Source organism: Artibeus jamaicensis, unplaced genomic scaffold (assembly GCF_021234435.1).
Source record: "Artibeus jamaicensis isolate MK-2021 breed Jamaican fruit bat unplaced genomic scaffold, CSHL_Jam_final scaffold_847, whole genome shotgun sequence".
Taxonomy (NCBI): Eukaryota; Metazoa; Chordata; class Mammalia; order Chiroptera; family Phyllostomidae; genus Artibeus; species Artibeus jamaicensis.
The window spans coordinates 16255391-16268285 of record NW_026522057.1 but is presented as its reverse complement, the minus strand read 5'-3'; the positions used below and the strand labels follow the sequence as shown (position 1 = coordinate 16268285).

Genomic DNA, 12895 nt, shown 5'->3' with positions numbered 1-12895 from the left:
CAGGCATGTGCCCTGACCAGGAATCAAACAGGAGCTTTAGGTTTGCAGGATGACACCCAACCCGCTGAGCCACACCAGTCAGGGTTCAATTGGATTTTGTGATTGTTTTTCACATAGGTCCAATGACTTTTCATTAAAGTGTCGTAATTTTTACTTTTATAACTGGACCGTTTCCTGTATTTCTAGGAGTTTATATCTAGAGTGGAGAAAAGCTATTGATTTGTGTATATGTAGCATTTAATTTGTGAACAGATGTCCTGAAATTGAATCATGCATTGGTCATACATTTATTTAGTGTCCTAACACAGGGAGACGAGAGGCAGGCACTTGGACCGGCGCAGCCGCTCAGCAAAGCCAGTGGGGTCCCCGTCAGCCACTCTCAGCGGTGACTCTCCACCTCATGAGCTTGTTACTTGATGGCACAAAACGGCTGCTACAACGCCAGGCTTCACCTGTGTGATCTAAACTGGGTATTAGGTATATGGGGTGCATTGTATCATCCTGTTTTGAGTGTGTGAAATTTTCCATATAAAAAAAGTTTATGAAATAGACGTGTATTTATGTGTGTGTGTATATATATATACACAACTTTTTAAAAAAAATAAGCAGAAGGCTTCGTAGGAATTTTATTCCACAGCATCATTTGCTCTGTAAAAGGGGGACAGCGCACAGTCAGCACTCATGGCAGGACAGTTGTTACTCCCCCCACTGGGCCAGGAGGGCCCCGGGCACGACCACGCCCGCCCTCCAGGAGCCGCCGCCACCTTCCTCCTCTCTGTCCTCGGCTTCAGCGGCCACCGCCCCATGTAATTCCTGAGACCAGCTCGAGGCTGTCAAATTCCTAACATTATTCAAAGCAACAAGACTGAGTTTACATTTTCCACCAGCAATCTTAAGCCCAAAGTGTTTCAAAGATTAAATAATCACACATTTAAAATACATAGAAAAATAATGTAATTAGAATTTATACAAAGTAGATGATTACAAAACAAGCACACTACAAGAAATACATCTTATATCCAAGCACAAAAATTTGGAAATATATGTTTAAGAAAAGACATTTATTGAAAATTCTGGGTGGGAAGACATAAAACGAGTTCTGGTTCACTGGTGTAACTCTGAATAGAACTGCAATTTGCTGGCAGAACCTTTCACTCGATTCTCAAGCTTCTAAAAACAGTTCCTGGAGGAGATCAGACAGCTGTTCCTCTCTCCAAATTCTGTTTAATTTCAGCTGTGTATTTCCCATAGAACCTCTCTGCCTTCTTGTTGAATTTGGCGTTCCTTTCATTAATGTAGTCGATATCTGCATCGTCATTATAAGGTCGTCTCCGGCTGTATTTGTCTCGTTTTTCAATTCTGAGGGAAAAAGAAAATAACTTATGAAATCTAAAATTTGCCTTCCTTGAGGGTCTTCACAGAACATGGACAAATAGTTAAGAACAGAACCAGTACACTTTGGAGGAGTACAGACTTCCGGCCAAGATGAAGACACGGGTAAACACTTCGCCTCCACACATACCCACAGAAAAATTACAACTGGACTACAAAACAAGCATCACCCAGGTCTGTCAGAAAATTGAGCTGTATGGACATACGACAACCGAGCATTTAAAGCCACATTCACCCAGGAGGTAGGAGGGGTGGAGGCACAGAGAAGTGTGGAGAGGAGGGGAGTGGGCGGTCCCACACTCTTGCGTGGCAGATAAAAATCGGGGAAGATACTTTTAGGAGCAAGTGATCCCAGCCCCAAACCAGACCACCCAGCCCAGGGTTCCAATGCCAGAAAGATAAACCCCCGTAACTTCTGGCCACAAAAACCCATTGGGGGTTGGGGCAGCAGAAGAGACTGTGGGATTCTCAAGCGATTGCTCTTAAAAGGCCCTCAACAGACTTAGGACTCAAGCAGACCCAACCACTGGGATCCAGCACCAGGGCAACGGCTGGAAGGGCCCACGTAGCGCACAGGGAGAAGGAGAAAAGTGAAGAGACAGGCAAGGGGGCCAGCGCCTGGGAGACAGCTTCCTCTGGGGCACCCTCTGGAGGCCAGGCTGCGGCGCTGCCCGCTCTGGGAGCCCTCCCCGACACGGAGCCGCGGCAGTGAAATCTAAGAACCCAGCCCACACAACTTACAGGTGACCTTCCACAGCAGACCACACTACTAAGACATCGACTCAAAGCAGCTCCACCTAATGCACAAACACAGGAAGGCTGCCAAACTGAGGAGACAAACTGAAGAGTTTGTCTGCCAAACTTTTTTGTTTGGCAGACCAAAAAAGACAGAACTCCAGAAAAAGAACGAAATGAAATGCGGATGAGCAACCTATCAGATGCACAGTTCAAAACACTGGTTATCAGGATGCTCCAGGACCTCACTGGGTACTTCAACGCCATCAAAAAGACCCAGGCAGAAACGAAGGTTGCACTAAGTGAAATAAAAACCTACAGGGAACCAACAGTGGAAAGGATGAAGCTGAGATTCAAATCAACGATTTGGAACATAAGGAAGAAAAAACATTCAATAAGAGCAGCAAGAAAAAACAAAAATTCAAAAAAATGAGAATAGAATAAGAAACCTCTGGGACATCTTCAAACTAACCAACATCCGAATCACAGGGGTGCCAGAAGGAGAAGAGGAAGACCGAGAAACTGAACACTTATTTGAAAAAATAACAACAACAAAAAAAAACCTTCCCTAATTTGGTGAAGAAAATAGACACACAATTCCAGGAAGCACAGAAAATCTCAAACAACTTGGACCCAAAGAGGACCACACCAAAACACGCCATAATTAAAATGCCAAATGTTAAAGAGAGAATCTTAAAAGAGAAAAGCAGAGAGTTACCTACAAAGGATTTCCCATAAGACTGTCACCAGATTTCTCAAAAGATACTTTGTAGGCTAGGAGAGACTGGCAAGAAGTACTCAAAGTGATGAACAGTAGGGACCTAAACCTAGATTACTCTACCCAGCAAACAGCAAACTATCATTTTGGATGGAAGGGCAGATAAAATGCTTCCCAGACAAGGTAAAACTAAAGGAGTTCATCGCCACCAAGCCATTATTATATGAAATGTTAAAGGGAACTATATAAGAAAAAGAAGATAAAAACTATGAACGTTAAAATGGCAAGAGATATACAACTATCAAGAATTGAATCTAAAAAACAAGCAGAATAAGAATAGAATCATAGATATGGAGATCATTTGGAGGGTTATCAGCTGGGAGGGAAGGGGGGGAAGGGGGAAAAGGTACAGGTGATTCAGTACAAATTGGTGGGTACAAAACAGACAGGGGGATGTTAAAAATAATATAGGAAATGGAATAGCCAAAGAATTTAAATGCACAGCCCATGGACATGGGGAGGCGGGGGGAAGACTGCTGCAGGGAATGGGGGTACTGGGCAGAGGGCAAAGGGAGAAAAAGTGGGACAACTATAAAGCATAATCAATAAACTATATTTAAAAAATAAAAGAATAGTATACTTTAGAGGAGGGAACAGTTTTCATCAAGATCAAGTTGAAACTGCTAAGTAACAGCACAACCCGAAGTACCATGAAATCCAGGACTAACTCATCTTCAGAACGCTTCTAAAAGAGCATGATGGCACTGTTAGAAACTGGACACGTGAAGTTTTACTTAAAATGATTACAATAATTATGTTAATAACCACCGCAGCTAATATGGAATACACAGTATGTGATAGACACTATTCTCAATACTCCATGTGCATTAGCTCCTAAAATACAAATTCATTCTGCTCTGCCTAATATTCACCCCTATCAGTATTAAGAAACACAAGTGTGGCCCTGCTGGGCGGCTCAGTGGGTTACAGCGTCGTCCTGGTGCGCCAAGGTTGCAGGTTGGATCTCGGTCAGGGCACGTACAAGAAACAACCAATGATGCATAAATAAATGGAACAATAAACCAACGTCTCTCTCTCTCTCTCTCTCCCCACTTCCTTCTCTCTAAAATCAATAAATAAAAGTTTTTAAAAAGAAAAAATGTATTCTTAAAGTATTCTTTAGTATTCTTAAAAAAGAATACTAAAACATTCTTACTTCTTCAAATCCATTAGCAGTGACTGGTACACACAATTTCTTAAAGAAGAATAATTTTCCCAGAGCATCTGAGATCCGGCTTCATGGCACGGGTCATCAGTTTGGCTCAAATAAACTCTCATAAAAATTCAACTACATGAATAAAAGAGGCTAAGCTAGAAATTAGCAAGTATAATATCTATTTAATTCATTCTAGGCTTATTTTTTCCGTTTCGCCACTACGCATTGACAGTTCCACACTGCTGTACTGAGTGAGTACTTACTGCTTTTCCAGATCTGTGACCATCCTGTCAATTTCCTGTGTGGAAGGCACGTGTGTTCCATGGAGAAGACTATTGGATGTTGGGAAAAACTCTTCTCCACTGAAAAGACAGTAAAACGGACTTACAGTAATACCACAAGTGCTCCATATCTTCAAATTTCAAACTAAACAGCCATTCACAATGAGATAAAATGTATACATGTATTTACTGTGGGATCCTACCTTAACTTAAAAAAATAATACAGAATTAGAAGGGGCCTTGTAAGTCACTTACTCTGACACCTTCGTCCTACAGACGAAGAGCCAAGGGCCAGAGGTCAAAGGACTTGCTTCCAAGTTCAGGTTATTTCTCTTTTCGCGGAAACAGGGGTCAGCCAGCTACAGCCCCTGTATTGGGAGCTTCGCGAGGACACAGCCACACACACCTGTTTCCGTGTCCTCCACGCTGCCCTCACATCACAGCGGACTTGGGTCACTGTGACAGAGGCCATGCAGTCAACACGGCCTAAAATACTATCTGGCCCTTTGTTAAAAAGTTCAGACGTGCTGGTAATGAAGCATTCTGCCTCCTAAAATAACACCCGAGTGACGATGATAATCTGGGTGTTAACCGCTCAACACCCAGTCTTCGAATGCCCAGCCAGAAAGACAGCTGAGTGGTGAGCTTAATTGCTGTGGAGTGAGCAACAGTGTTTTAAAACCAGAAATCATTCTTAGACTGCTGTTCGACAGCCCACACCTGAGCGTCACCTAAGCATTGTTTATGTGTCTGTGTTTGTGTGTGTATACGTATCTATACACACACATAAATGTATCTGTGTTACCTCAGAATGAGAGGAAAAAAACCACCACCCGGCATTAGTCCCATCCACTTACTGCTTTTCTCTCTGCCTCTCGTACGCTTCCATGTCGGGTTTGATCTGTTTGGTCAACCGATGATACTGGCGTAACTGGGCGGCAGCGTAATCTAAAGGTAAAATGAGAACCAGAGACAATATACTTCCTTGTCTGGTCATTACTACGCAGGGAAAAAGCAAAATTCTTAGTAGTAATATATACACAAGGCACCAATCTAAGCACAGTATCATCCTGAAGATGCCAAGAATACACACCTTAACTTTACCACGAAGAATAAAAGAACCCAGCTGATCTAAGTACAGCCTTTACCGCTCCCCTAGGAGACACACTTGTGTTTTTCTCCGGTTTCTGTCCCCCAGAGACTATCCCTGAAGGGGCGTATCCTTTCAAAAACCAGAAACACTGAAGGCAGTGCTTATCTAACAGGCCTGTTCAATAAGTAAAGGCTAAGTTTACCTGAAAATCCCAGGTCAGGATTTTTCCTCTTCTTTTTCCTCTCCCACCTCTCTGCATCTTCTGCACTGATCGCCAGTAACTTCACTTTCTCATAGTCTTCCCCTCTTGCTGCACATTCCTAAAAAGAAAGAGAAGCTGAAACTTGCAATTATGATACAAGCAATTATTTGATCTATTTTAAATTAAGAAAGATTGAATAAAGATATCTAGCAATATTTTCGAAATAATAATTAATATTCAAAGAAATTTCAGGAATCTGCTATGGTATTTAAGAAATAAGCACACCAAATAAAAAAATCACACCCTGGCTGGTATGGCTCAGTGGATTGAGCACTGGACTGCAAACCTAAGGGCTGCCAGTTCAGTTCAAAGAGCAGCGGGTTCAATTCCCAGCCAGGTCCCCAGTATGAGGTGCACAAGAGGAAACCACACAATGATGTTTCTCTCCCTCTCCTTCTCCTTCCCTTCCCTTCTCTCCAAATAAATAAAGTCTTAAAAATAATATTTATTCAGTGTTTATCAGGTGTCAGAACCTGTTTTAAATGTATTAACTCATTTTAACTCATAATTAACCATTATTATTACAATGCAAATTTTACAGATGAGAAAACAGAGGCACAGGCAGGGTAAGTAACTCACCCAAAGTGCTGCAGCTAGAAAAGGCAGAGCCGGGATCTGAGCCCCGTCAGTCTGGCCCCGGAGCCAGTGTACAGAGCCGCCAAGCTCTACCGTGTCAGTGCAACAGAAAGACTGAGTAACCCACTTATGAAGACAGCACAGGCGTTCCTAACCTTTTTCTTTTCTTCTTCCTGTAGTTCCCACTCCAAACGAGCTTTTCTGGCTTCCCAATTTGCAGGTAACTTAAGTCTTTTATCTTCTTCCACAACTTCCTGGTGATTTAATTTACGGGCTTCATTCTAAAACCACAACACAGAAAGTTTGTAGCTGAAACATGAAAGTCAATCCAAACAGATCTTGCCTTCTTTGAGGGTCAGGTAAGGCACACTGACAAGAGGACCTCATTTTATCCTAAGAGCAAGAAAGAGCCATCAAAGGATTTCAGAATCCTTTGACAGCAAGGGAACTGTCTAACCAGGTCAGCATTTGTATGAAGTCAAGACAAACGTGCCGGACTGCACTGCTTTGCTGCTCCGGGGGCCTGGGGTTCGTGTCAGCCTCGTCTCTGTACAGCTGTGCGGTCCCTCTGAGCAGGCAGGACCCTTAGGGTTGGATGGGAGAAGGTATCTGGAAGTGGGGAAGGACTACTGCAGTGGCACTAAATGCACTTCGGATAACTAGAAATAATATTAAATCACATGAGAAAGATGTTCTACTTTCAATGCTCTCTTAATCCTGATTAATTCAAGGAAAAGCTTCAATCTGGTGCTGGGGCTTTAATATCTATCTTAACATCTCTGATCTTTCCAAATCCCCTGTCCTCTTAAAATATTTCAACAGTTTATATTATGGCAAATGAAATGTTCCATTTGGACTACTCTGTAAAGAGTCTGTTTTAAAACAACATGAGCACATCATCTCAAAGACAAAGGATGTTAGGTGTCTCTTAGGTCACAGGCTGGTGGCAGCAAGTGCAGGATACCAGGTCTCCTAATTCCCCACCAGGTGTTCTTTCCACATCCAGGTAAATATTTAAGTGTTTAATTCTGGATGAGACTAACTTTTGGGAGCAGAGTACTCCTCTCAACTAGCATCCCTTGGTCACTCTTAACTCTGGCAATGCCCTCCAGGTGAAAACCCCAAGAACACACCTGAAGTCAAAGTTGTGTCTGCTGCACTTAAGGAGACTGCACACTAGGGGACTGCAGGCATTTCAGTGAGAGGGTTTTAGGAGGAGCTAGTTGTAGGATTTGGGTTTGTAGCAGGTGACTGGGGGTGAAAATTCATGGAAGCAAGGCTGTGCTCCGCACTGGCACTGTCAGGAAGACAGGGCATTCTATGATTGAGCATCTTAAGTTTCGACATGCGAGGCAGGATTAATGGTTTATTTAGTAATAATAGTGTAGGATGTTAGTAGAAGAGCAGGGTGTGGTCATTTCTGTGGTTTGAAGTCTTATTTTTGTCTGACTCCAACAGTCAGACAAATGTTGGGGTTTGGTGGAACCATGGCCAGGCTGTCTGTCAGGTCACTTCAAGTGAAAGAAGCTAGAGCCGCTTCAACCACTCACTGCCCCACTGCAGCCCCGCCCTGTGCCCGCCCCCTTCTCAGCTCCAACTGCAGCCAGTTTTTGCTGGACTCTTTTTCCCTAACATGAATTCTCTTCCTCTCCATTTGTTCCCTCTACTTGGATATTTATTCCTCCAACTTCTTTGTCTATTAACACCTTACTCATCTTTTAAACAGTAGTTTAAGTGTCTTATACAAGGCACTCCCCGAAACCCCTCACCCTGTATTAACCTCTCACCTATACTCCCAGGGCACTCTGTTCCTAACTCTAGCATGGCACTTACTATGACATAATTTCTAGCTATAAAGTTCTCACCTCTTAACAGAAGAGGCCTTGTCTTAATCATGTGGTTCCCCACTCACTAGCTAAATAAACCAGTAACACTATAGACTTTCAGAGATTTGCTGATTATTATTGGATGAAGGGGCAACCAGCTCTCTTATTAACATTGGACAAGTTTCTTCCAGTCTCAAGCTATACACATTTCCCTAGGTAAAATGAAGAGGTTGTTAGAATACAGCAAAGAGGCTGTTAGCATTAGAGACTCCCAAACTTAGCCCAGATTAGTTAAATCAGATGTCAGTAAGACGGGGTGGAGCAAGTGTGTGTGCAGCTGACCCTTGGACAACGTAGTTTTAAACTGCAAGGGTCCACTTAAACCAGATATTTTTCAGTACCTAAATACATTCGGCCCTTCCTATCCACAGGTTTTCACATTCCCAGCCGCGGACCAAAAATACAGGGGACCCTAAGCAACACGGGGGTTATGGGTGCTGCCCCAGCACAGTCGAAAACTCATGTGTAACTAATACTGTTTTCATCCTGCATGGTTAGTTCAGCCTATATAATGTCGAAGGGCCGACAGCTGATCCAAGTTATATGTGGATTTTCACCTGCGCGAGGGTCAGCGCCCCTAATCCAGGGGTTGTTTCAGGATCGACTGTATTTTCAAAAGTAATCACAATGTGCTGCCAGGATGGACAAACATGGGGAGGTATCTTTCATTCAGCTCTGCGGTCTGTTAGGCTCGCTGATGCGACTTGTCGTCCACACACGCTCAAGAGCCCGACCAATGACAGATCTCAGCTGGCGCTACTCACCCGCTTCAGATGCAGCTCCCGGAATTTACGCAGTCTCTGCTCGCGCTTCTGGGCGGCCAGCTCCTCCGCCGCCGCGAGGGGTTGTCCCTCTTCCGCGCTGTCCACCCTCATCTGCGACAAGAACAGACTATTGGCAGGGCCTATACAGCTTCTCCTCGGAGCTGCCCAGGCAATTCCCTGCCTGTCCGAGAGGCCGCGCTGGGCCCTCACTCGCTACCTCGACCCCATAGTGTCTACTACTCCCTGGCCCGGCACCCAGGACCTCCTCCTCCCCTGCCGCACCCTGGTAACTTCCTTCGCAAAAACCCTTAGATATAGCCAGCAACACTTACCTTCTGGGTAAGAGCCGCAGCCGCCATCACAACCTCCCTCTCCCGACTTCCGGCAACAACCCGACACTTCCGCTTGCCTTCCGCTAGATATTTCATATCCGACAGTAAGTCCCGCCCTTTCCCGGTAACATCAGAAGCTTGGGACCAATCCCTGCTCCTTCTAGCAGTGAGCTGCTTTCGATTGGGCAGGAGCTTGCGCAGCCGCAGAAGACCAGAAGGAGAGCGGTGAGGTGGCAAGAACGCTGGGAGGTGGTGGGAAGGGCATAGCGAAGGAGAAATGGCCGTTCCTGAGTTTGGTAGAAAGTCGCTTCAAATGCGTGCTGCTCTCGTGAGCAGAAAGTGCTTATCCTGAGTGTCACCTTCTCCGATGCAGTTCTTCCTTGACTACCACGTAGGCCCTTAACTATCATATGGCACCATTTTAATTCCCTCAGTAGCGTAAGGTATTTCTTTGTTCATTTTCCATTTTCCCGCATCAACTTTGTAAACGGGCAGCGCAGAAACGTTCATCTTGTTTCCGCTTCCGAGTCCAACAGGGAAACTTTCAGAATGAGTGACAGTGCTTGAGTTAATACAGTAAGGTGGTGGATACAAAAGGAATATATGAAAATTATTTTTTCTGCACTAGTAACCACTAATTAGATGTGAAAATGGAAAAATAAGCCCCCAAATAAAAAGATATCTAGGTATAAAATTTAACACGAAGAAAAACAGTTTGAGGTATAGTACTTACAAAATTAAATTCAAGAAAGCTCATTGAACAAATTTTTTCGGAGATACTTTTCTAAAGATACTGCTTTCACTCTTGATTATTAAGACCAAAACAGAAAGTTGTTTTGATTTCTTCCTGTTTCCATAGAATTCAAAATATAGTATATGAGACAAATATACCTGGAGATGACCTCACAATGCCATTTTTTATAACATTGACAAGATGCCATAGGAACTTAACTATATCAATTAGCCTATAGTAAAATGCTTTCATTATATGTTGTTTTGCTCAGTCACAGAAACTTATCAATGATGTTAAGTGAGGACTTACTAACATGTTACTGTACTAACATGAAAAATACATTAGTCCTGGCTGGTGTAGCTCAGTGGATTGAGTACAGGCTTCCCAGTCAGGGCACATGCATGGCTTGGCCAGGTCCCCCACTGGGGCTGGGGGGTGAGAGGCAGCCACACATTGCTGTTTCCCTCTCTTTCTCTCCCTTCCTCTCTCTAAATAAATAAAATCTTTTAAAAAAAGATGTTTGTAATATATCCATATAAAAAGGTTTGTATAGACACAGAAAACAATCCAGGATGTACATCATACTAATTACAAGAATTGCCTCTGAGGAATAGAAATAGCTGTGATATTCGAACTTTTAAAAATAATAATTTGCGACATATACACACTTATGCTGCCCAGTCTTACCAAGAAAAAATGAACTGCCATAGTTTTGTCCTTCAGCATTTTTTTTCCTTTTCTAACATTTTATTTACTTTTTTTTTAAGGGAATGGGTTTTTTTTTTTTTAGATTTTATGTTTAGAGGGGAAGGGAAAAAGAGAGGGAGAGAAATATCAATGTATGGTTGCCTCTCTTGTGTCCCCTTGCTGGGAACTGGCCTGCAACCCAAGCATGTGCCCCGACTGGGAATTGAACTGCGATCCTCTGGTTCACAGGCCCGTGCTCAGTATTTATTTACTTTTAGACCAGGGGAAGGGAGGGAAGAAGAAATAGAGAAACATCAGTAGGTTTCCTCCTTAGCACCAACTGGGGAACAGGCCCACAACCCCACATGCCCTTAATACTTTTGTACTGAGGCAGAAGCCTGCCATTCTTCCAAAATTGTGTGGCTTTTGTATCTTAAGATATTTCAGTTTGTAAACCCTACAGACAATTAAAAACTAGTGTGGGGAGCCCTGGCTGATGTAGCTCAGTGGATTGAGCTTGGGCCTGCAAATGAAAGGATCACGGTTTGATTCCCAGTCAGGGCACATGCCCAGGTTGCAGGCCAGTTCCCAGCAGGGGATGCACGAGAGGCAACTGTACACTGATATTTCTCTCCCTCTCTTCTTCCCTTCTCTTTAAAGATAAATAAAATCTAAAAAAAGGTTTTTGAAAAAAATAAAATTTAATTAAAAAAATATAAAAAACCTAATGGGGGATGACAGAACTCAAGTGTTAAAGAGTTTAACCCTCATTGATAGGCTTAAGTGATTAATGCTTGTGGAAAGCTTTCGTTCCAAAATGGTGAATTGTTCGAAGACTCCTTTCTTAAAAAAAAAAAAGAAAAGAAAAGAAAAAGCCTTTGTACTAAAGGAAAAAAGAAAGGAGGAAAAGATTAAAAGGGGTAGGACCCCCCTGGCTGGTGTGCCTCAGTGGATCAAGTACTGGCCTGTGAACCCAAAGGTTGCTGGTTTGAATCCCAGCCAGGGCACATGCCTGGGTTTCTGGCCAGATGGCCAGCATGGGGCACACAAGAGGCAACTACACACTGAGGTTTCTCTCCCTCTCTTCCCCTCTAAAAATAAATCTTAAAGCAAAAAATAATAATAGTAAGGGTAGGTTTCATAGGTCATACTGACCTAGTTTTTAAAAAATAGCATTTCTCTAGAGAATTGCACTCCCAACAGCCACCGCAACTTCAACCAGAAAATCCACAAACAGGTTATACGTATCATTTGAGGACTACAGGACTCTGATGACGGCATGGGTAAATATTGGGTTCGCAAAAAATCTTGTTTGGTTTTTTACATAAGATGGATCTAGTAGCACCTAGCTGTGTTTACCCTCAAAGTAATTTTGCTAGATTGTATTGTGACAACTGTCGTATCAGTGTGCAGTAAGAAAAAAACAAACATCAAAATTGGTGAATTTTTATGTAGCCATTTTAATGTCAAAAAATAAGCAGTATTTTCTACATATGCTTTATTTCAAGAAAGGTAAAAACGCAACTCAAAGACACACACAGATTTGTGCAGTGTATGCAGAAGGTGCTGTGACTGACTGAACGTGTCAAAAGACCTTTACCGAGTTTCACGCTGGAGATTTCTGGCCTTGGACGAAGCTCCACGGTCCGGTAAGCCAGTTGGAAGTTGATAGAGATCGGCTGGAGACACTGAGAACAATCAACGTTATACCACACAGGGGAGAGCTGACATACTCAAAATATACAAATCCATGGCTGGCGGGCAGTGGATGAGCGCAGGCCGTATTTCCCATCAAGTTACTGGTGGAAATGAAAAATGTCTTTTACAGTAGGAACTAAACGTACTTTCTGGCCAAACTAATACTAACAAGGGTGCTCAGATTAACCACGTTTTCAGTTACAAATCTTAAAACCAATCAAACCTTGTGGCTCTTTTCATTGTTTTTAGAGGTAGAGGAGCATCAATGGGTTGCCTCTTGCATACCCCCAACCGAGAAATTCCTTGTTCAAACCAGTGCTGCTGGGCTTAAGGAATGAAAATGTTACCAAGGCTGTGTAAATGATGACGGCAATTATATGTCCAGGACTGTACACATGCAAATCATTGAGGATTTAAATTTTGTTTCACCTTGACTGGTGTGGCTCAACAGATTGAGCCAGGCCTGTGAATTGAAAAGGTTGCTCGCGGACTCCCAGTCAAGGCACATGCTTGGGGGTTTCA

General features: G+C 43.2%; 1 protein-coding gene across 1 annotated transcript; it reads right to left on the bottom strand.

The window, feature by feature from the left end:
• Positions 1-611: 611 nt before the first annotated feature.
• On the bottom strand, positions 612-9360 carry SYF2 (SYF2 pre-mRNA splicing factor). Its single transcript, XM_037135960.2, has 7 exons — positions 9256-9360; positions 8924-9034; positions 6429-6554; positions 5638-5755; positions 5200-5290; positions 4325-4423; positions 612-1359 (listed from the first exon to the last, which is right to left on the bottom strand). The coding sequence occupies exons 1-7, from the start codon at positions 9349-9351 to the stop codon at positions 1194-1196; spliced, it is 807 nt and encodes a 268-aa protein (XP_036991855.1). The 5' UTR covers positions 9352-9360; the 3' UTR covers positions 612-1193.
• Positions 9361-12895: the final 3535 nt, after the last annotated feature.